This window comes from Crocuta crocuta, unplaced genomic scaffold (genome assembly GCF_008692635.1).
Source record: "Crocuta crocuta isolate KB4526 unplaced genomic scaffold, BGI_CrCroc_1.0 scaffold41, whole genome shotgun sequence".
NCBI lineage: Eukaryota > Metazoa > Chordata > Mammalia > Carnivora > Hyaenidae > Crocuta > Crocuta crocuta.
Window position 1 is genome coordinate 8504940 of NW_027529428.1, and position 25555 is coordinate 8530494.

Sequence of the window (25555 nt, forward strand, 5' to 3'; positions counted from 1 at the left end):
CTCTCTCTCTCTCTCTCTCTCCTAGAAATAAAATAAAACATTTAAAAAAATAAAAAAAATAAAAATATTAATAATTCATTTTGTATTATTGTATATCTTACCAATATTGCTGGTATAAAATTAACTGAAATGTGAATTATGGTAGAAAATAATGCTGACTATCATTGTCAATATGCAAACATCATATTCTTTTAAATAGCAGGAAGACAAATGTATCAAGAATGGAAAATAGGGGTGCCTGGCTGGCTCCATCGGTTGTGTCTGACTCTTGATTTCAGCTCAGGTCATGATCTCGAGGTTCGTGGGATCGAGCCCTGTGTCAGGCTCTGTGCTGACAGTGCAGGGCCTGCTTGGGATTCTCCCTCTGTCTCTCTCACTCTCTCTCTTTCTTTCTCTCACTCTCTCTACCCCTCCCTCACACTCACTCACATGCTCTCTCAAAAATAAATAAATAAACATTTTTTTAAAAGAATGGAAAATAAATCCTTGTGTATTTAAACATTTAAAAAATGTTTTAGTTTCTTCACATGCAGTCATAAAAGGTTCATGGCCGATATGCCTGGACAGTCGGCCTATCTCACATTTTCAAAGTGAGCCACATGGCAGGCACTCAGGAAAAACAGTTATAATGTGCTGGGACCAAAACAAGACATCTCTAATTCATCAGCCACCTAAACTGTCCTTTAAGCCAGCCAATGAGAGGTTAGCTGTGGGAATTGGAATCTTGTTTTGTGAAGCACCCTTAAAAGCAAAGTGAGTTCTTAACATAACGCTTAGTTTGCAATGCTGGCATCAATTGCATCTGAGCTTACCATGTGGCAAGGTCAAATAATTTTCTGTTCAGACAGTATTTGTGATGACACAGTTATTAAAACATAAAACCATACAAACCCCAACCGTCAAAACCTACCCAAAAGGATGAAACAAAAGGGGAAGAAAAATCAAGGAGCTTTTAAAAAAACAAAACAAAACCCTAAGACACCTTAGAAGGACTTATCCTTTATCATCCAGTCTCTGAACAGGAAGCAAGGATAATGGCCTTCAGGAGGTTAGTATCATCAAAACCTCTTCTTACTGGTTGGAAGCATCCAACCACACTATTTTATCAGCTCAAGATAGTACTACCAGATAATAAAACTATTATTTAAATAAATTTTTCATGTTTATTTTATTTACCTTTGAGAGAGAGGCAGAGACAGAGACAGAGTGTGAGTAGGGGAGGATCAGAGAGAAAGGGAGACACGGAATCCAAAGCAGGCTCCAGGCTCTGAGCTGTCAGCACAGAGCCCCACCTGGGGCTGGAATTCAGGAACCCTGAGATCATGACCTGAGCCAAAGTCAGACGCTTAACCGTCTGAGCACCCAGGTATCCCATAAAACTATTTTTTTTACATAGAACTGAAAATTAGTCACATCAGAAAGTTATGCACTTACTCGACCACTTTGCTTAGGTCCAAATAGTGAACTACTGACCTGTACCCAGTCCTATTTTCACTTTGTGTTTCATGACCTCAAGGACATTGAGAAAGCCGCTGCTGAGCCTGTAGAGAGAGGAGAGAGGGAGGACAAGGAGACCCACGTGTTTCCAATAAAGAAGGGACACCAACTTTATTGGATGGTGATTTCACTAAACTTGTTTCCTGTCATATCAGCTCTCATGTTAGTACAAACCCAATAGCCAAATCAGATCATCTGAGCCCCGGAGTAAAAATCATAATCATAAAGGATCTTTAATTCTGGGGTTGAAGTTAATCTCAAGAGGATACAAAGCAGCAAGAAGCAGAAGGGAAAACAGGGGCATCATTTGTAAGGAAAAATAAATGAAGAAATTCAACTTTGCAGTTAGTGCAAAAGTCTTATTGGTCTTCAATGTGTTTTGTTTTGTTTTGTTTTGAACCAACTCGCTCTTCTATGTTAAGAAGCAGAAATTATAAAGCATCGTCTTTCCTCTCTGGAGTAATTTGTTACCCTGGATGAGTAGTGACTTGCAAGATCAGAGAAAGGGTGTATCAGGGAAAAGGGGGTGCAGGCTGATGAAGTCAGGGCCTGACTGTTCACAGGCTGCCGTTGAGGACTGCAGAAACCAGGAAAGAAGGTTCTAGGCTGAATTCCAGACATTATGCATTGTGCAAACTCACACATTTTAAGAGATGCTGTGTTCCTCAAATGCATACTCTGCAAAAAATGTCCTCATTTGAGTGCTCTTTCTCTCCACTAAGGCACAGGGAAATGTCTGTGTGTCTTAACTGCTTCCTGTCCCAATCAACTATAACTCTAGAAGAGGGATACTAAAGAGATGACTGAGAAAACGAAGGTGTATTGGACTGCTAATTCGCACCCCAAATGCTCACAGGCTACCGGCCGGTTATTGGCTACTTACGATAAGTTAGAATTGGGGCAATGTGAGAGCGCGGCTCCTCGCTCCTGGAACACTTGTAGTTCTTCTGAAGAAAGGTAGCAGCCGTGTGCCATTACTGTCTGGAGAGAAGAACACCCTATGTGGAGTTTACCACTTCAAAAGTTTTCAGTTAGTCTTTACTCACAGCAAGATGTCACAGGGACACACAGACACTGTGACTTGGCTTGTCTTCACAAAAGCATTTATGATTCCTTGTACATATAAAATCCCTGTACTAGGTACCCCTCAAAACAGGCGCCCCAAAACATTGGATTACGCAAGGCTCCACAAATTCTGTGGCTCTTGCTTTTTTCTTTTTTTAATCTATAAATCAACGAAGGTCCAGGTTATTGGCTGTATAGGAGATCCACTCAAAGATACTATAATGGCTTCATCTCTACCTTAAGAAGACAGCCAAGTTATTTCATTTTCTAATTCTACGTGGGAGCAACTGGTGGGGCTGTGCTTGTTCCCATCCTAATCAGAGCTTTCTAGAAGTAAGCTTTCCTTTGTCAGCACAAGGAACCTCTGGGTGTAATCCTGGAAACCATTGTTCTTTATTTCTGCTCCTAGTTAAATATAGACACAAAGCTCTTGATGCATAAAATGATATAATCTTTATTTATCTATTTTAAGTCTTTAAAAAAATTTTTTTTAATGTTTTTTATTTATTTCTGAGAGAGAGAGAGGCAGCAAGAGCAGGGGAGGGTCAGAGAGAGAGGGAGATACGGAATCCACAACAGGCTCCAGGCTCTGAGCTGTCAGCACAGAGCCCAACACAGGGCTCAAACTCATGAACCATGAGATCATGACCTGAGCTGAAGTCGGACGCTTAACCAACTGAGCCACCCAGGTGCCCCAATTTAAGTCTTTTTTAAAAAAAAAATTGAAGTACAGTTTACATGACCAAATAAACTTAGTTTTATCACCTATATTTACGTGTTCACAAAATTTAGGAAACGTAATATCTTATAAGCATTAATGTGGAAGTTAAAATAAATCAAAGAAGGCAGCCAATGCACACACACACAGAAGAGGTTTCTGTTTAGTCCTGGTAGTTTGTGGGTTTTCCTGAATAGGGCTTCCCTCTTTCTTGTGGCATATAGACATACAGACACATACAATGGAATATTACTCAGCTATAACAAAGGATGAGATCGGACCATCTGTGACAACATGGATGGACCTAGAGAGTATTATGCTAAGTGAAATAAGCCAGACAGAGAAAGACAAATACCATAGGATTTTACTCATGTGTGGCATATACAACAAAGAAAAATGAATAAGCAAACAAAACAGAAGCAGAATCAGACCTGCAAACGCAGAAAATAAACAGAGAGTTGCCAGAGGGAAATGTATAGGGGGAGGGGCAGAATGGGTGATGGGGAGTGGGAGACACAGGCTTCCAGGTCCGGGAGATGTCATGGAAATAAAAGGCACAGCACAGGGAATGCAGTCAATATATACAAGTCCTATAATAGCATTGTGTGGTAACAGGTGGTAGTGACACTTGTGAGCACAGCATAACATATAGCAAAGTTGAATCACTACATTGTATACCTGAAGTTAATGTGACATTGGGTGTTAACTATACTCAAGTTTTAAAAAATTAAAATTATTTAAAAAAAATTTTTTTACTGTTTTATTTATTTCTGAGAGAGAGAGAGAGTGAACAGGGGAAGGTCAGAGAGAGAGGGAGACAAAGAATCTGAAGCAGGCTTCAGGCTCTGAGCCAGCCATCAGCACAGAGTCCGATGCGGGGCTCGAACCCACGAACCATGAGATCATGACCTGAGCCAAAGCCGGAGGCTTAACCAACCGAGCCACCCAGCCGCCCCCAAAAATTAAAATTTAAAAAAAGGGCTTTACTCTTTCAAAATTCTTATTCCTTCCGTACAAAACCTGTTTCCAAATAGCTTTCTCTTTGGGGAGGCACAGTTCTGTGACCACAGAATTATTAATAAAATAAAATGTTCTCAAGCTCTGTGCAAATAAAATTAACATGCAAATCGAAGGCTAATGTATTAATCACATGGAAATATATGTAGAGAAGGATGAAAATTTACGGTGTAGCATTTAAAGACCTATGTAAGGGATTAATCTTTTAGATTAGTCACATTGGGCCCTCTGCTCACACAGTCCCAAAGAATTTATTTGCTGCGGTAGTTAAACTCTCCATGCACTGTGTACAATTCATTGAAGGCCAAGGCCAAAGGGTATACTGTGTAATGAAGTCTCTTCTCACTATATTAATCTAAATTAATGTAAAATTATTTAATTACGAAAGTAATATACACTCATTTTTTTTTAAAAAAAAGCAATACCAGAGTGTTTAAAAATAAAGAAAGTCCATCTGTCTTCTCCCTCAGGAGGATCACTTTTAACATTCAGTGTTTGTATTCCAGATAACTTTTTTCTGACTGAGCATGCTACCCACATATATGTACACAAACGTCAAAATGATACTATGCAAAGATTCTTCTTTGTAAGCCTGGATATATCATTCTTATAAATGTTGGATAAAATATTAATGATGGATGTTCTATAATCTAAACAATCCTCCACTGATAGATATTTTCTAACTTTCACATTAATTAACATTCCTATTCTATCCCTTACAGAATGGATCCTTAGAAATGGATCTGCTAACTCAAGGGAATGCACATTTATATTCTAACAGATACTGACAAAATGTCCTCAGACCAAATCACCTAGCTCCCCTCAAAGAAGCCTTTAGGTTTCTTTACAGGGATGAAACTTCAGGTCATTTTTAACTTTACACCCACATATGCGCGTGCTCTGAGCTTCACTCTAGTTTGGGAAATGTACATGTATTGTAGAAGTCTGAAGATTTCTATTGAGATTTTATTTTATATTTTCATTTTTTCTCTGCTGCTTTGCACTATGGAGATTTTATTTTATTAATAGTATTAATTTTTTTATTTGAGAGAGAGAGAGCAGAAGGAGAAAGAGAGAGAGAGAAAGAGAGAGAGAGAATCTTAAACAAGCTTCATGCTTAGCGCAGAGCCCAACATGGGGCTTGATCCCACGACTCTGGGATCATGACCTGAGCCAAAATCAAGAGTCAGATGCTCAAACGACTGGATCACCCAGGTGCCCCTGAGATTTTAACATGTAGATAAATATGCCCTACTGTACACACATTATGTCACGATATGCAATGTACCTTATTTGTCAGAAGATTGTTTCTGTCATACACATCTGTGTAGTTTTTATAATCGGGAAATAAGTTCTGCACAGCTGCGACTTCACTGGAGTTTTCACTTATATGGCTCTACAAGAGAAGAAATAATATTTTCAATTTTCTAATGTAAAAATACCCTCGGAAATTATACTTCCTACCCAAAATGATAAGGAAGTTTCTACTTGCCTATGTAAGACCATGAAGACTGTACATGTGTTCTATTGAAAACAATGTATATATCATATATAATATCTGTATGAAAAAGAAACTATGACTATGTCATTACATGAGCATGTAATGTTCTAACCCCTAACCCTAGGCCAATGTTATGTTCTCTCAATGAGGTCTTTTCAAATCCCCTGTTATTTTAAGAACAAATAGACGTAAAAAGTTCTTGAAGAGAGTCAAGAGCCTAGCTATCTGTGGCAATTTGCTTCTTCTGGTGTTAGGTGTTTAGGAAAAGAGTTTAGTGGCCATAAAAGGACAGACAGCATGGTTCACTCATGAGAAAATTTGAATTTGAACAAGGAGAGCTGAATGTTAGCCCAAGTTCTGAGCCTAGTTATGTGTCTTAGGGTGAGTCAGCTACTTCCTTTGGCCTCCAGATTCTCATCTCTCAGATATGAGGGTTGTGCTAAATGAGTGATTTTCCAAACTCTCGCAGCTTTGAATAAGTTATTCATATAAAAATTCATAGAAATCCAATATGCAAAGGGCATAAGCAAGGAAGAAGTATAGCGTTGGGATTCTGGAAACCTGTCCTCATTCTGTCCCTTTCGTCACCTTCCAGAATGAGCTCCTGTGCAGAAAATGGTTTGACAATAACTGAGCTAGACAATCTTGCAGTTNAAAAAAAAAAATAAAGAGCCCATAAGAATCCACATGCAATCAAAACAAGTGAGTCCTGGCCCCCACACCAAACTTCCTCCAGAGCATCACAAACCCAGGAGGGCAGAAAGTGTTTTTGAGACACAACACTTACATGCAGTCACCTCACCCTCTAGCTTAGAACAAAAATCACTCCAGACCAACCGGTGATGAGTTCGTATTATGGGAAGAAAACTCATGAACAAGTTGTCACTTACGAGAATGGCAATGCCATTTTCCTTCTCCATGAAGTAGAGTGTAAGTCAAGTAAATAAAAGAAAAAATAACAATGTTCTAAAAATAGAGTATTCTGCCTAGAGGGTGAGCTCTATCCTGTCATTGAGGAAACTTAGACCACTGAAGAAATGCCTGGGCATCCAAAGAGAAAAAGGGACAAGCACATGATTCATGTCATTGTAATAAATTTGAGGAAATGCTAAATTCACATGCACACCTACATACATCCCCAGCAAGGATATACTTGATTTGGTTGTGTGTTCATGGAGGTCAGGACACACTACCCCCAATTGTGGCAGTGTGGCATATTGTATATTTTAAGCTGAAGGAAAATAGCTGCAGTAGGAAGGTCACTCTGACCTTCCTCCACCCTTCTTTCCTGAAATAGGTCATAAAACTCTTGTAGGAGGGGTGCCCACCCTCTACTTGGAGAAAAGAAGCACCCTTAGCTCTGAAGACAAAAGGTTCCCTGGGAGAACCCAAACCAACGATCATATTCCTCCATGACTGTGCACTCGTCACCGAACCTAGCCTAGAAACGCTCTGGTCTCTTTCTTTGGGTTTTCATTTCCTTATGAAGGCTACTGCATCATGTAAAGCTTAGATTAAATACATTTGTATGGTTTTTTTTTTTCTTTTTAACCTGTCTTTGTCAATTTAGTTTTCAGATGTGGCCAGGGACTCTAAGAAGGTTAAGAAAAGCTTCTTCCTCCCCTACAATTATGCGGGATTGAATAAAAAATACAAATATCACAGTCCACAAAACATGGGGGCAAGATAAGAATAGTTAATAAGCCCTAACACAATAAATCTTATTAAAACGAAACAGAATATCCGCCACTCTGATAAAGAATCAGTGTGTTGCCTTTCCCTTACCTTGCCTGTTGTTATAAGATAGTCACCTCTTAAGAGGGAAAATTGGAGTGCAGTATGTAATGAAGCTTGGATGTGTGAAGGGGAGCTTGCAACTCCCAGTTTTAACCTAGCTGGAAGCTTTAAAAAATGTTTTATTCCTAAATTGCAACCGTTTAATGACAAAGTAAGATATACTTTTTTTGTTCCTGATTTCAAATTAAGAAACTCAGAACAAAAGGGCTCTTAAATGCATTTTTGTAAGGTAGAAATTAGGTTCTTTTTGCTTCTCAAATAATAGGTGGTTCTTCCCCAAAATCAAGGATTAGAACACTGACAAAAGTACCAAATAAAAGACGGAAGTAGGAAAGAAATGCATTAAATCCATCCTACAGAGAACAGGTAACCAGCGTGTCCTTGGTTACTTATGATGTCCTTTTCTCTCCAAGCCTGATCGGAGAAGACCAAGGCTAAAAGGAACTTCAAGTTTCTTACCTGAGAATTGAAAGAAGTGGATCTAGGTGATGTCTGTAAGAGCCCTTCCTGTGCTAGGATGCTATTTCTCTAGGAGATCTCAGGAGAAGAATTGGAGATTACTGCAAGAATTTTAGGGTACTGAGAAGTCTTGCAGGTTTGGACAGAGGCACAAACAGGGGGGAAAACCCACCTGAATGTGCAAATTATGGGTCTTCGCGAGGTTTCCCAGTTTTCCCAACAAAGTCTCAGAGCAGGAAAGGGAGAAGCGTGGTGTCACTATGGGCTTCACTCTAGAATACTGGAAGAAATATAAAAAGCAATTAGGAAACCATGGACATCATGAGTGTGTAGCATACCCTAACATGCATATCACACACACATAATTTTCTGTCTTCATTTTGGGGGACAGTCTCCCATTCTAATAGCAGGTGGAAGTACTGGGTTTCATGGAGATGGCTCATGACCAACGACAATGGAGTGAAGATTCTATAGCACCAAGTTCAATGGAAGAAGATTCTGTCCTAAATGACAGACACCCTGAGTCACACATTCACGTGAAGGCTCAGACAAGGCCTGGGGAGGGTGGCCTTCATGAAGAGAAATGGGAAGCAGAAGAACATCTAAAGGGGGGGCCTCTGGGGAGACTAAAAGTGAGCTGGAAGCCTATTCGCCACCTACATCTTGAGGAGGCGTGCTGGCCATGGCCTCCCTCAGGACATTTAGTGGCAGCATTGGCTTTGACATCACCCAAGGTAAAGGCTGAACAGCAGAGAAGGGCTCAGAGAGCAGGAGGGAAGGTGGGGATCCAGAAGGCTGCCCATAGGTCTCCCAAGATTAGATTGAAAGTAATGGGTATCTCGGGTTTTCAATCAGACTTCAAAAGATGGTAAAGGAACTAGTGTGCCAATCTAAGAGATTGCACAATGGAGCTAAGAACCAGCATGCTGGGGTCGGGGAAGGAAATAGCACTGCCTCCAAAGCTCACCAACACCAGGGCATTGCAAAGAGGAGGGTCTGTCTGAACGCCCGCCAGCCATGTGACATGCCATGCCCTAGGTACCAAGGCAGCCAATGAGTGGGTATCAGGGTGGACACTGCCTCCGCTTCAGACCAGATCAGGGAGTACCAGAGGCCAGAGCCAATGTTGAGGGAGTCAACTTCCAGTTTTTACCAATCTGTTCAATCCATGAAGCCCACCCCTACCTCCCCAGGGACTAGTCCTGTGAGATTAAAAGGTTCTAGAGAAGAGGAAGGGAAAACCACGGAGAAGACAAAAAAGCCTGACCTCGCAGAGCTGGCTTGATGGGTCCACCGTAGGAACAATTTACGGCTCTGGAAAAATATTTCTGCACGCGTGGAGTAAGCCACACACACACAGACTAATCTTTACCAAACAACTTAATAACACATCTTACAAATAACACAAAGGCAATCCAAAACCAAGCTGGGAACAAGCTTACTTACGTTCTTTTGGAGCATTCTCGACACAAATCTGAAATAAAGCAACAAATGGAAAATTAGAACATTTTTAGCATTTTAAAATATGCTTTTAAAACTGGTACAAACACAATCCTTGCGTGTCCTTATTTCCATACAAACATTTCTAACGCTATACATGTTTCACCACCAGTGATTAAAGATTTACAAGTAGTAATTACTCTGCTTTCTCTTTTGCGGCCAGAGAGATGGAGCGCAAAATCACAGGGGACTGCCGTTTTATCATCGAACGTCAGCTGGGCTGTTCGTTCCCACAGCACTGAGGCCATTCTGCTGGCTTACGCTCTATTTGGGGGAATAGTGTAGGATGTTATGCTCCTTGGATTTTAGGGTCATGGAATCCTTGCACCTGGAGGTGTTTGGAAGCCATAGGGCTCTCTCCTCCTAATTTTCCTTTATAGAATGAAAGCTGCCTTCTCACACATCATCATTCATTTCCAAAGGCCGAGCCCTCCTGGGTGCAGATGTTGGAGTAAGGCAGAAGCCATAGGCCAGAGGTGGTTGTGAAATGGGGGCAGGGGACACCAGATGGGATGGGGGTGACAATCTTACCCATCGTATCTGCAGGGATGGTAGTATCCGTAGGGTCTATGAAATAGCTATTTGTGCCCTTGCTGAATATATTTACTAGCTGGCTTCCTGCCTTCTGGTAGTCCTTTGTTTTGGAATAAAATGTAGATTAAGGTTTTCTGTGATCAAAAACACAGATCCATAGAAAAGTTCAGCATATGGCCAACGATAAAAGGCATGTTTCATTCTTTCTGTGAGCAGGTGACAGTTCCTAAGCCACCCTTTTCAGAGGACACATTTAAGGTGGAGGAAGTGTGGAAGTGGGGAAAAATTGGGCTTCTAAAACTTGCATCAGGATAGGTTAGGTCCTGGGGGAGATTTGAATCTAAAGAATCTTCTTCTAGACTTCTTGGATGTTGAGAGTCATACAACACAATTCCTTGTCAAATCAAATCCACAAGGGACTATGGAAAAGCCATTAAAGAAATGTGGATAAAGTGCTTTGGGGATCCATAGACTATCTCAAGGTAATCTAAAAAGAACAGGACAAAACCAGGCAAGAGGAAGACCCACAACCAAAAGTAATCTAATAGGCAGACCACAGACCTTAAAGCAAGTTCAATTTACGGAAGCCTCCGTGTATTATAAAGGAGAGGGGAGTGGTAAATCATTTTAAAAAGAATCTTTCATTTCACAAAGGGGTCCACCCTAGGACTTCTGTAATGAGTTCACAGAGGCTCCAAAATAGTATTGACATGCAATATTTTCTTTAGGACCAGACCAACTACATAAAGTGAGGCAAACCCACACAGTGACGCATGTGTGTATCCGCCTGGGTGGCAGAGGCTGCCTCCATCGTTTCTGCAGAGGGGCTGCCCACAAGGCAAATCAAGATGAATATACCTCTCTGTTTCCTCAATCGATCCCTCAGTGGTCTCCTTGTATTCGGGAACAGTAGCGTTCATATCCATGCAGACTTTGCCCACAAATGCCCGCTGCCCAAATTTATCTGAGAGGCACACACAAACAGAATCGGAAGTCATTCTTTTTCTCCCAAAGAGTGTCTTTCCTGAGCCTCTAGAGAAGATCTCTCAATTAAAATCAGTATGAAAGCATAAGTGAGAGTGCAAACGATCATCACACCACTTACGAACGATAACAGCCACGACAATACCACACTAAATTCTGTAAGCAGTTCAAGGTCTTCCGCTGACTCCTCGTTCCTTGGCTTACTACCAAGTCGGCAATGATGTTTGATGACGCTCTAAACCTGTATGTGCCCAGTGTCCTCTGCTGTATGTAGGGCGATGAGAATACACCCAACAATGTCTACAAAGCGTGTGGCACATAGGGCTCAGAAAAGATACTGCCACTTTTCTTAGCTGTGGCAATACTATCATCAGTGGGGAATTTGACTTAGTGCTACTAGCAGCTCTCAGCACTAAAGAGCCTAGTCCTCATTAGAGGTGCTAGAGAAATTTTATTTTAGTTAGAACACTGAAGCTACGTGGGGGTGGCATTAAATTTTTTTTTTTACAATGTCCATCCTCAGAGTCTTGCAGAAGTCTTTTTGCCTCTCTTTCCCCTGTAATTCGTTTTAATACCTGGCCATTATATTATTCATCCCTAAAACTCCACCTTCGTCAGATATCCCATCTGACTTAAAATCTTTGAGTAGCTGATGCACGTATGAACCTCTCCATAGTCTGAAGTATCCCATCTGCCCCACCTCCTCTCTCACCCTGCCTGGCAATGAATCCTGGCCTCCAGTTCAGCTACTCTGTTCCCTGCTTCCGGTATCCACGATGATGTTCCTGTTCCCACGCCTTTGTCCATGTCATTTTCCCTGTTGGGAAGACATTTTACTTTCTTCCCATTTTATGTCCCTTTGCACCCCATTTAAAGGTCCCTTCCATGAATTCTTTCCAGATAATCATCATTTTCCCTGTTGGGAAGACATTTTACTTTCTCCCCATTTTATGTCCCTTTGAATCCCATTTAAAGGTCCTTTCCATGAATTCTTTCCAGATAATCTAATTCCGAGTTTTCTCTTTCTCCTCCCAAAGTGGCAATATATGTTTTCAGTGCTACCCTTTAGGCCTCCGGCATAAACTACCTTAGCCACCAGGCAGAAGCATCAGTGCACCAGGCAGGGATATTTACTGAGCATCTGCTATATTCTGAGCACTGTGCAAGGTACAAATTTTGGAATCACTAATCTAAATCCGGTCTCCTTTCTACATACTGGCTGTATAACTTGGGCATGTTACGTCCTCTGAGCATCAGTTTATCCATCTGTAACATGAGGACATTAATGACTACTTCCAAGGGCTATTTGCAACTGAGCTGAGATAATCCACATAGAGTGCTTTGTGTGAGGCCAGGCATACAGCAAGAGCACAGCAGCTACAGTTATTAATTAATGTGTGTAGCTATTAATCACTTAATCCTGTCTGGCTCCTCAAGGGCAGAGGCGATTTTCTATTTCATTGTATTCTCAGCATCTAGCACAGTGTCCGAAGTCTAGCCAACAGCCAAGACAGCATCTGCAGATTATAATATAATAAACCGTTGCCACAGTGAGAATTCATACCCCTGTTCCAAAATGCCCTAAATTAATACAAAAACCTTAGCCCAGGACACACCACTCTGAAACCAAAACCGTAAGTAAATAATTAAATTACTTAAACAATAAAAAACACTCAAGGGCCATACACAAACACCTAATTGCTTGCAAGAAAGGCACTGTTCAAATTCCAGCAATGAAAAGGCAGGACTGCCCACAAGTGTAAGTCATTGCCGGACATGGTCTGACTGTCTTGGCCTGACATGCCCATAAATCATGCTTTCATTTCCTCACCTATAATTTCTGCGAGGAGCAGAGATGAGTCAGTGTGAATTGTTCCAAAGTAACAGGCTGTGGTTGTTCCATTCTTTAGTGTTCTCCTCTAAAAATAAATCACAAAACCATGAATCGCGTGCGTCCAGAGGAGTCTATGGCAGATAAAGATGAAAATAGAATTCTAGTTTTTAATTTTAAAATGTTTTCATTTAAAGGTATGCCATCTTGATATGAAATACAGTTAAGGTAAATGGCAAAAGTATTTATATTTCACAGGTGTGAACTGGAGGAGAGGCTGGTACTTTTGATTTCCTAGATTCACACAGTTCTGTGTTACAGAATTCACAAAATGCAATACTAATTAACTCCTTGTTTTTTAGGATTATTTAAGGGTATCCAAACTTTATTGCATCAAGGGGTGTAAATGAGATTTTTCTACCTGTAAGAGGGCAAAAGTCGTCAGCCAGATTTCTAGTTCAACCTGGCAGATTGGTCACATGTATTTATCTCCCTTCCTTAGCGAATTTCCACTACACTAACAGTAAAGGAGTATAAAATTTATTAACACACAAGAAAGAGACATGAGCAGAGGAAACATTTCTACATCTTCCTGGAAACCAAAAAAAAAAAAAAAAAAAAAAAAGGGTGAGAACCTGGAGGTGGCTTTGGAAGGAGGCAAGAAGCATGGAGCCGTTAAGAAAGAATTGGCTGATAGTCTGTATACAGAAGATTAAATTCTGGCAGGACCCTTCTCCCCCTTGTTGAAATCAGCCAACCACCCAACCTGATCCTTGCAGGAGATATTTACTCTTGCAGAAACTGAGTAGTATTTGCACCCAATGCTGCAAGGTATAGTAGACTGAAGCATTTTAAGTGGATAATCTGGCTGAGCCAAGGATCACGGGATCCTTGGCCATCTCCCCCCAGAATGTCACATACGCAACTCCTATCACCCCTGGAAGGACTGAAGAACTCTTTCCTAGAGAAGATGAACGGCTCTAGAAGGAAGATATCCTCACAATGGCATTTGGGGCCCACAGTTGGAAAGGCCATTCACTGTCTTCGCCGTCCATCCTAGAATGAAGTTCACCAGTCACCAGGTGCTACTTCCCATCCAAACTTCCAATCAGCATCTTAGAGTATCACACTTAAATATGAAATGTATGTTTGAGGTTCAATAGACACTTGAGGAAAGCTACTATAAAAAAAGAGGAGAAGAAAGAGCAAAGAATCTGGGGAAAAAAATCTAAGAGGAAAGAGGCAATCTATAAGGTCAAAATGAAGTTTGATTTTTAAAAAAATCTGGGGTGCCTGGATGTTTCAGGCCATTGAGTGTCTGACTCTTGATTTTGGCTCAAGTCATGATCTCATAGTTGGTGATATGAAGCCCCATGTTGGGCTCTGTGCTGACACAATGGAGCCTGTTTGGGATTCTCTCTCTCCTTCTCTCTCTGGCCCTCCCCCACTCATGCACTCCCTCTCTTTCTCTCTCAAAATAAATAAATAAACTTAAAAAAATAAATACGGAGCGCCTGGGTGGCTTAGTCAGTTAAGCGTCCAGCTCGACTCAGGTCATGAGTTCAAGCCCCTCATCAGGCTCTGTGTGGACAACTCAGATTCTGGAGCCTGTTTCAGATTCTGTGTCTTCCTCTCTCTCTCTGCCCCTCCCTGGCTCATGCATATGCACACACTCTCTCTCTCAAAAAAACAAACAAAAAAAAAACATTAAAAAAAATGAAGAAATAAAAATCTATGATCAACATTCTCAATGAAATAAAAGAATATATTGCATCCAGAAAACAAAAACAGAATGCTATGAAAATCAGAGAACAAGAGCTCTCCAACAGTAAAGATTTTATAAATGAAATTTGAGAGCCAATAAAAGGGTTGTATGATAAATTAAAAAAGAACCTCTCAGGAGGAAAATATTTTGCATTTAAGATAATAAGGAAGAACATGCCATATTTTAACAGCCTCCTTTATCTTCAGCCAATTGTTGAAAAACAAAACAAAAAAAAAACAAGTGAGAGCCCAGTGACATTGGTTAATCCCAAAGGTTGAGAAAATTGGGAAATTTGGATTTTTATGTCAATCTTTTCAGATTAAGACACTTTGCATGTGAAATAAAATGTGTTTGGCTGACAGAGATGTTTAGAGACTGTTGTCAGCTACAGATAAGGTTAAACTCTCTATCAGAATCACAAATCCCGGAAAAGGGTAATATCATGACCGAGACATTGAATTCAGTCTCTAACAACTAGAAAAGTGCCTGAATTTGAGTTTGGGCTCATTAAATGTTTGTTGAATGAATGCCCGAGGTAGCTGAATTACTAAGCAACAAGAGATATAAAATGAACTAAAATTAGCATCCTTAGGTGGATAGGATAAAACATTTTATCCTTGAAAGAGAAATGGGGCATTAATGATTTGCAAAATTGGGCCACAGCATTCTCTATGAACATAGCACAAAAGAGACATGAAAGTATATGAAGATGTTTCAATATTTTTCTAACAGGAGTCATCAAAAGAAAAGTGTAGACTGGAGGAAAGCATATATGAGAAGGGAGAAGAGGAAGGTGGGTGGGAGGAGGGAAGAAATTTCCCAGAATGGAAGAAAGACAGGAGTTCTCATATTGAAAGAACTACATATTAAGGAGAATGAACTGAAAAAGAGATGTATATGTGAAATCTCAGAACATCAAGAATGAAGGGAAAATCTTGAAGGCCAGCAAATTAGCCAGAAAGGAATGCATGTCAGATTGACACCAGCCCATTAGATGCCGGTGGGAAAATCATTTTAAACAGAATTCTCTCCACAGCTAAAGTGCATCATTCAAGAGTCATAACAAAGTACAACCATTTTTAGTAATTCAAGGATTTGGAAGGCTTATCACCCGCCTTACTGGAAACGATTATCAGAAGATAATTCTTCAAGAAAATGAAACATGAATAGGAAAGGAAGACAGGGATCCAAGAAGCACAAGAAAAAGTAAAGCGCATTGTTAAATTAAGTACAGATGTTCAAAAATAAAGTGGAATTAAATTTTAAAATACTAAATTTAAAAGCTAAATTTATTTCAAATTAAGTATAGATAGTGGAAAAAAATAAACTGGAATCAAAAGCTCATGATAGAACATAGGATGTGGTGATGGGGAGAGAGGAAGAAAGGAGAGTCATATAAGGTACTTGTCTTCTTATAGGGAAGAATATACTGAAAAATGATAGAAGACTTGTCTAACATTCTTAACAACTTAGTCTTATAGAGACATTAAAATGTCATATTGACAAAGAACACATAATTTTTTTTAAAAAATGTGCAGGGGGCACCTGGGTGGCTCAGTCAGTTAAGTGTCAGACTTCAGCCTGGGTCATGATCTCACAGTTTGTGAGTTCAGGCCCCGCATCAGGCTCCTGCTGACCGTATGGAGTCTGCTTGGGATTTTCTCTCTCTCTCTCTCTCAGAATAAATAAACTTTAACAAATAAAATAATATAAAAAATTGGAAAGAATAACCATAAAAAATGGACCTTTTGCTGGGTCAGAAAATAAAGTGAATTAACTCCTGAGAAAAAAATTCACGCAAGTTGCACACACTAGAAGAAAATGAAACTCAAGATGAAAACAAGTGTAATCTAACATTTTGTAAATTCCCAAAAGTTTACACCCCTTTCTAAAAAGTTGGCTTGAAGATGAAATCACAATTGTTGGCTCATCAGCAAGAAGGACAATGGAAACACCACACAGGCACCCATAGCAAGACCTTCCTCTGACTCAGGGGGAGAAAGCCATTCACGAGAGGAGAAATTGCACTAGAGGATTCAAATTTGACTGGATCAAACTGGAAAGTTCAAGAATCTCCCCAAATTATAGTTAAGGAACAGGACAGGGAGAGCCCACAAAAGGAAAAAAGAAAAAGCTGGAGGGAGAGGAGGATAGAAAGAACCCCCAAGTGACTACTGCTTGTTCACACTGAGTCCAGCCCAATGAACTAACCAGCCACATGGGTGTGCCTTATGTAATTGAAAGAAGTAAGAATTTGGCTTTAAAACCTCATTGGAGAGGCCCTCTAAAATACAGCTACTTACCTTTTTCATTTGTTCTATATTTGGGCACCCCGGACTCAACTCCACCCTAGTTTCTCATAAGCTTTCAAGAGGGCTGTTCCATTAGTGATGAGTTTGCATTTTCTCCATTTATAAGAATCTATCAAGAATAACATCTGACTGTGCGGTGTGTTTCTCAATCTTTCCTCAGCCTTCAATTCTTGACAAGAAAGGTTTTGAGGCCAAGATTTTTGAGCTCCAAACTGACTCCAAATTTAGGATGACTACAAACTTCAAGGCTAGTAGCAATGGCCTCTTAACACATTGGATGCTTGGCATTTCCAGGGTGCTGAAATAGGGGGGAAGAGTGACCCCATTCCCTTTCTTTGCACCTTGTACTTTAATGATTTGATACCACTTTGGAATTATTTGGTTTCGTTAGCTGGATCTTTGACAACCCCAGAGAATAAGCATCTTCCTTCTATTATCCAGAATTTTTGCAACTAGTTTATCTTGGCACATTTACCAAGGATCTCACCTCCAATGCCTTGACTACAGGTATATAGTATATAGATTACTTAACTTTCTAGAAATTTTAGTTCATTCCAGTCCAATTTAAAACTGTAATATCTCACCCAGATTGCAGTGGTTAAATTTAGATAGTCTAGGCTTGCTTTAGTGGGATTTCTTTTTCTATATAATCTCAGGAGATGCTTGTATATAATTTATACTTTAAATTATTTGCAGATTGGGGTGCCTGGGTGGCTCAGTCAGTTGAGCATCCAACTTTGGTTCAGGTCATGATCTCATGGTTTGTGAGTTCGAGCTCTGGGTTGGGCTCGGTGCTGACAGCTCAGAGCCTAGTGCCTGCATCAGATTCTGTGTCTCCCTCTCTCTGTCCCCCAGCCTCCCCCCCAACTTGTGCTCTCTCTCTCAAAAATAAAATAAGCGTTAAAAAAATTTATAAATTATTTGCAAATTAAATTAAATTAAATTAAATTTGCAACATTGTCATTCATGGTGCAAAACTCTGGGGTCTGGGCTGCCCATTCATTGAAGTATAGATCTAGATTTTTCTGAGGGAGAAAATAAAACAAACAAAAATGGCTTCCTTCTATTCGTAAGTACTGCCTTAGCTTCCCTTTGCATTGCCATGGGTAGTCTTCAGCTGAGGGACAGGTTCTACTTAACAAATCTCACCTTAAACAGATTTCAACCACACCATCAGCTCATCCAACTGCTAAGGTGTGTGGGCCTGCGTGCTCACAATCAGAAACATAGGACATATGCGATGAAAATATTCGTCAAGAATAAAATCTATTTTGAAGTCACTGACATCAAATACTTAAGTCTCTGATATAAGAGATAATATTCAGGGCGCCTGGGTGGCTCAGTCGGTTAAGCGTCCGACTTCAGCTCAGGTCATGATCTCACGGTTCATGGGTTCGAGCCCCATGTCGGGCTCTGTGCTGACAGCTACCTCAGAACCTGGAGCCTGCTTCCGATTCTGTGTCTCCCTCTCTCTCTGACCCTCCCCTGCTCACACTGCCTGTCTCTCTCTCAGAAATAAATAAAACATTAAAATTTTTTTTAAAAAGAGATAATATTCATGGAATACTGTCTGAAGGATATATGGTTCTAGATACTCTGTCTAAACATAAAATACAGATACATCTTTTTAAATACTATAGCACCTTCATAATACATATTTTGACAACATAGCATGCATTTATACTAAATATTATTGGAATTAATTTTTAAGGAAATCATTATAAGGAATAGAATTGCTTTACCTTAAGAAATGTTTTATTTTTTATCATATACACAGTGTAAATCACATAATTGATTTCCTTCTCTGGATCAGCGGTTAGAAACTGAAAGCATTCAACTTTAAGTTAATTCATTGAGCTGACTGAGTTAATTCATTCAGCTTTAAGTTACATTCATTGATCAATTCTTAAAAAAAAAAAAAATACATGGACTCCCCCACCCCCCGCCATGGCATACATTTACCTCTCAGTTTTATTTTATTTTTCTTTCCCCCTCTTTTTCCTTTGCCATGCTTTTGTGACTCACTTGCTTCCATTGTACTCTATGTTATTTTAAGATATCTCAAGCCCTTTCTAGAACAATGGGAAGTATAAATACATTTTGAGGATAAAAAGATTTGGTGTGGTTAACACAATTCCTTAGCACAATGCAACGGCAACTTCATGCATCGTGTTAATCCTTCTCAGTTTTTCTGGTGTCATGAGGATGCTAGCTGAATACATAAGACCCACAATTACACTGAATTTATAATTAAGCAAGTCAAGCGTATAAAGGATAGCACTTGCTTTTACTCCTCCTGGCTTGAATGATGCAAGACCAAGGAACACGGCAAAGTGGCTAGGTAACTGCAGAAGGCTTATGATATCGTCGCCATCACAGAATCATCACTTTAGAAGGAAAACCGTCAGTGGGTCCAACAAAAATGGACGAATGTTCAGTCTAAGTGTGTTGAATGATCAGAGGTTGTGGTCAGATAAGAAGGTATTTGCAGAAGCTATTCTCAACTGCAGAAGCTGTTTCTGGTTGCTGAGTGAATTTGGCATAGGGCTGGAGTAAGAAGAAGGGAACTGACTTCTTTGAGAGTGGAAGGAAGGACATTTTCAGAGCCTTCGTATACAGCTGGTATACAGTACAGCTGCTGCTCAATGATTGAACTAGCTCCCCAGTTCCCTCTAGTGGTGTTAATATTCACCACGTTCCCACATGCCCTGCTATAGGGGGCCACCCTATTTCTCCCACTTTGGAAGCTACTAAGATAATGTGATAGCCTTCTAACTGTAATTTGAAATTTTATTTTAAATTTCCTTGGGTACTTTTTAAAGCAAACAATATAAAGTGTTTGCCATGTGTCAGGCAGTATCCTAAGACCCTCGCGAATATTAACTTATAGCAATTCTATGAATAGTTACTATCACTATCTCTATTTTACAGATGGGGAAAATGAGTCACAGAACTTTCCAAAGGTTACACAGCTATTCCATATGGTCCCCAGAACATCACTGTGGATTGGCAGGAATAAGGGAACACACATATGCATTAAACTCAAATTTAGGAATGCAAAAAACACAAGAAGTAACAGAGTAAAGAAAGCCCACCCCATCAGGGATTTGGGAACTTGGGTTCAAGTTGTCTCTCTTCTAGGGTTGTTAGCCTGTGTAGATGAGATGATCACAAACTCCTGGGGCTGTGAAAAACCTGAAAAAGTCTCAACAGTCCGTGCAAGCCTTAACTGTTTGTGTTTTATAATTAAAATTTGCCCCCACGATGGGGCACCTGTTCAGTCGGTTGAACATCCAACTTTGGCTCAGGTCATGATCTCACAGTTCGTGAGTTCAAGCCCCACGTTGGGCTCTGTGCTGACAGCTGAGAGCCTGGAGCCTACTTCGAAATCTGTGTCTCCCTTTCTCTCTGCCCCTCCCCCGCTCACACACATACTCTCTGTCTCTCTTCCCCTCTCTCAAAAATGAATAAACATTTTAAAAAATTCCCCCAAGAAATGGGCCTTTCTACAGGTGATTCAGTCATAACACACCACAACTCACAAGCATGATACTTACGACAACTTTGGTATATATTTCTTCAGCGAAATCAAGGCTCTGGAATTTGTATTCTACAGGAAACGTGTACTTGGTCAACCAGTCCAAAAGCGGAAGGTCTACATTACTCCCCGCAAAAGAATACTGAGCAGCGTGGATGTGTGTATCAACCAGCCCAGGCATGAAGAACTCACTGGAAATTAATACGAGAGGAAAAGGAAGTTAATAATATCTTCAGTCATTTTCTGTATCTTTAAATCACATTTTCTCTCAACAGTGATTTAATTGTTCACCCCACACAGGTTTAGAGCTGATACAACCAGAAGGCTGTAAATTCCCCTTTTATCTAGAGATCAAAAAACAAGAGTGAGGCTCTGCAGGGAGAGATGCCATCCCTCTGTTCAAGTGAGGTTAATCAAAGATGATGAAGGGGAAAAAATCATAGCACTGAGCAGAAGGAAAGCAGTCATGGAACAAGACACCTCATGACTTTGTTCTCATGACTGGAGGTTGTAAGAGAGTGAGCAAAGATGAGAAAGGTCTTCAGAACTTCTAGAGCCATGCTGAGGAATTACTGCCACGTCACTAAGGATGACTGATGACGACAAACACGGTGGTCACAGTTTTAGATACAGTGGTCATCTTGACCTTGGCTGACTGCAAGAAATCTAGCCCTTTCCCATGTGATGTAGGGGCTGAGTTCTGAAATAGAAGCAGCCATTGCAAACTGAGGCTGGTTAGGGACAGCAATCTTAGGAGCTGAGACTACCAATGGGTGAGTGGTGTAAGAGGGTCAAGAAAAAACGCAGTTGCTATGACAACCCTTCTCCAGGTGCTCCTGATCATTTCTGCTATGACCCTGGCCCACCAGCTGATTTTCATATTTCTACTGATTCTTATAACAGAAACTTCTGGAAAGATGTTTCTGAAAGAGTTTTCAGAGGCATTACCCACAAAATTGAGGCAAACCAAAACTAATGGCTTTCCTAAAGAATAATCCAGTTCATTGGTGTCTATTAAGTGTCTAAACACATCCCAACAGATGTTTGTTAGAAGACAGTATGCACTACCACCCTGAGAAAATGCTAATTACATTTTAATATACATAAGGAACTTGAGCTCAAAACTTGACATAACAAAGAATACCTTATTCTACCAATTCAAATGTATACCACCTAAGTGGAAGACAAAGCCAGGGCCATCTATAAAATGCTTTAGTTTCAGGGTCGCCTGGGTGGCTCAGTTGGTTGAGCGTCTGACTTCAGCTCAGGTCATGATCTAGTGGTTTGTGGGTCTGAGCCCCGCACCAGGCTCTGTGCTGACAGCTCAGAGCCAGGAGCCTGTTTTGGATTCTGTGTGTGTCTCTCTCTCTGCCCCTCCCCTGCTCGCACTCTGTGTCTCCCTCTCTCTCAAAAATAAATAAGCATTTAAAAATGCTTTATTTTAAAGTAGTGAGAACTAGAAATGGGTAATGCTACTGCTGATGGTGGCAGCAGCAGATAATTTTATTGACAAAGTGCATGTACTGAGCACCGGACATAGAATCTACATGCATCATCCTATTTGTGGGATGATTATACTAAATATACATTCTTGACTCAGACTGCTTGATTTTGAATTCAAACCCCACCATAAACTGGCAGTGGGATAACCAATGTGTTAAATTTTTAACTTCTTTGTGACTCAGTTTCCCCTTACGTAAAATGGGGACAGTAGCACATTGTTACCATGTGCTAAAACAGCGCCTAGATAATAAAATGCATTAAAAAAAAAAGCAGTAGTTGTTATGATGATGTAATGCTCACAACAAACTGATGAAGTAGTATTGTTATCCTCATGTACAGAGGCTATAATCTCAGGAAATGTAAGTAGCTTGAAAAAAAGTGATCATTCAACTAGTCAGCTTTGGAGCTTATATTCAAATCCAGGAAGTTTGTCGTTAGGCTCAGTACTTTTGGTCACTACCTTCGTATGACTGAATTCTTAATTCACTCTAGCAGTAGAGAGCTGTGCCAAGCTAGTATGGCAAGAAGGCAGCAAGAAGTGAGTCTACAATGTGGGGCCCACAGAGAGGGACGACCGGTGGATTCCTCTTGGGCGTTAGTCACTGACTTCTTAGGACACCTCAGTCCTTGGGACCTTTCCTGTCTCCACTAGCACAAAATGAAACGGCAGTGTGATTTCTTCAGGTAGGTGAATTGTTCAATCAAATAATATTTCCCAAGGATGTGATAAGATTTTAACAACTCCCCTAAGCCTTCTGGAAAGTCCAAAGAGAAATAAGACATCTTGTCTCCAAAAAGATTATAACCTGGTTGAGCAGGTTAGGGGTGAGTGAGGATATCTGTGTGGGGGTGTTGTTGTGAGAGAGCTAGAGAGAAAGAGAGAAGTAGATCTGGTCAAAACATAAGAGATATTAGTGAGCAATTTCATGCCTAGTGATTTACCCAAGTGAAATAAAACATGCTTACAAAAAAACAGTGTACAAAAATATTTATAGTGGCTTTATGCATACTAGCCTCAAACTGGAAACAATCCAAATATCACAGGAAAACAGATAAACAAACTATTGTATATTGACACAGTGGAATACAACTTGGCAATGAAAAAGAAAGAACTAATGATATAAATAATCATATGGATGCATCTCAAAACATTATGATGAGTGGAAGAATCCAGACACAAGACTTACTGGTTTATTCCATTCATACGACATTCAAAAACAAGCAGAAGTGATCTATGTGATAGAAAAAAATTAAACAGTGGATGAGGGGGTGGAGAGTGACTGGAAAGGGCACAAAGGAATTTTCTAGGCTGATAGGAATGTTTCATATCTTGCTTGGTATGAAACATTTTTGTTTTGGTTACATAATATGCTTATCAAAATTTATCAATTCACATCCCTAAGATCTATGCACTTTACTACATAAAAAATGTTTCAAAAATAACAACAGTCAAAAAAAGNATTTGTAATAAATAAATAAATAAAAAGAGTCTTGAATAGTCAATTAAGTGAATTAATTTGTATTGGTTATTCTGGGGTGCCTGGTGGCTCAGTCGATTTTGGTTAAGCATCCGACTCTTGATTTCAGCTCAGGTCACGATCTCACAGTTGATGAGTTTGAGCCCCACATCAGACTCTGCACTAACCGTGCAGAGCCTGCTTGGGATTCTCTCTCTCTCTGACCCTACCCCACCTCTCAAAATAAATAAACTTAAAAGCATTTTGTATTGGCCATTCTGTACCCAAGAGAGAGGGGATTGAGAGGGTACTTGTTGCTTTGTTTGTTCTTCTCTTTTGCCGAACTGTGACACATTGAACCTCAGGCTTAGGACAGAAATCTGGTGGTGGCAGGTGTGTGTGGGGAGACTCCTTCCATCTCCCAAGCATGACATTCTAAATAAAGATGATGTTGATAGGAACGGAAGGAAAAGATGGACACAAAAGAAAAACCTTGGTATTTTATTAGCTCTGGGAAGCAGAGGAGAGGAATGAGTCCCAGAGAGAGGTTTTGAGCAGGTGAAGCTGAACGACACAAAGGGCAGAGAATGTAGGAGGAAATTCCACAGTGAGGGAGGATGATGTTACTAAGCCTTGTATAGGATGATTACTAAGGTTGGGTTTTTTTTGCCCTCCCCACCACCCTTAAATTCCTTGCCAAGGTGAACACCTCACTTGCCTCACCCTAGTCCTGGCCCCGCCAATTTCTCTACGGCCATAGCCACGATCTGATCCACTTCTACGAAAGCACAGCTCAAAAGGTTCCAGTTAGGATTTTCATTAAAAAAAAAAAAATACACACTGCGCTGAGATAGACCTGTAGACACGGGTTAAACACACTGTCAGAGACAGTGGTATTTTAATCGTGACTTAAAGAAATTCAACTGCACCCATCTCGTGTGTTTGATATAAGAATTACTTCGCATTTTGGGGGCACCTGGGTGGCTCAGTCAGTTTAAGTTTAAGTATCTGACTTTTGGTTTCGGCTCAGGTCGTGATCTCACGGTTGGTGGAATCAAGCCCGACCTTGGGCTCTGCGCTGACGGCAAGGAGCCTGCTTGGAATTTTCTCTCTCCCCCTCTCTCTCTGCCCCTCCCTTGCTAGCTCTCTCTGTCTCAAAATAAATAGATAAACATTTTTTAGAAAGTATTACTTTGCATTTTAAATATGATTTTTCTTGGGCGCCTGGGTGGCTCAGTCCGTTGAGCGCCGGACTTCAGCTCAGGTCATGATCTCGCACTGTGTGAGTTGGAGCCCGCATCAGGCTCGCTGTTGTCAGCACAGAGCCTGCTTTGGATCCTCTGCTCCCCCCACTCTCTCTCTGTCCCTCCCCTGTTCATGCTCTCTCTCAAAAATAAACATTTAAAATTAAATAAATAAATATGATTTTTCTTCAACGACTTCGGTCTTCCACCAAAGTTTATGTTTTTTCTTACCTTACCGCTTCTCTGTGTGGTGCTTTACAGGTGCCCCGGGATCTACTTTTGTTTGATGGACTTACCTCCAAAAGCAGCCTCATAAAGAGGGACAGAAGGATGCGAAGAGCCACAGAAGTGTTCACCCCTCCCTCCCCTCCCCTGCTGTGCCACTTGCACTGACTCCCAACCTCCCTCTCCTGCACCCCCACAGTTTCGGACCCCATATCCTGAAGGCACACAAGCAGGAATCTAAATGTCAGTCATTCCTCAACATATATTCTCAAGACAATCTAGAGGGAGGAAACAGGTGATGACGCAGAAGTGGCTAGAATTATCTTCACGCCCGCTGGAGTCACTTCCGGGTCCACTGCTCCAGAGCATCCAAGCCCACAGAGAGGCAGCAGGGAAGAGATGTGAACACAGATGTAAGTGCACAAAACTTTATGCGCAGACACCTCATCTCTCTGGACTGTGGCCAGCCCCTCTGCCTCAGAGCCTTAGGGGTACCCCGTTCCCAGATCTGCAGCAGGGTACATACGAGGCATCTGCAGTCGCCAAGGACAATCCTTCTGCCAACAGCCTGAGGCAGGCTCAGAGAAGGGAAGTGGCTTGCTTTCCCA

General features: G+C 40.7%; 1 protein-coding gene across 1 annotated transcript in view; it reads right to left on the minus strand.

Annotated features, from left to right (window-relative positions):
• Positions 1 to 25555, minus strand: part of GDA (guanine deaminase) — an 82613-nt gene that overhangs the window by 20195 nt on the left and 36863 nt on the right. The window contains exons 3-10 of the mRNA XM_077759391.1: positions 20538 to 20709; positions 12904 to 12991; positions 10947 to 11052; positions 9501 to 9528; positions 8227 to 8334; positions 5586 to 5693; positions 2381 to 2478; positions 1474 to 1541 (exon numbers count right to left, since the gene is read on the minus strand). Coding sequence (XP_077615517.1) covers positions 1474 to 1541; positions 2381 to 2478; positions 5586 to 5693; positions 8227 to 8334; positions 9501 to 9528; positions 10947 to 11052; positions 12904 to 12991; positions 20538 to 20709 — 776 coding nt within the window. The remainder of the gene's footprint in view (positions 1 to 1473; positions 1542 to 2380; positions 2479 to 5585; positions 5694 to 8226; positions 8335 to 9500; positions 9529 to 10946; positions 11053 to 12903; positions 12992 to 20537; positions 20710 to 25555) is intronic.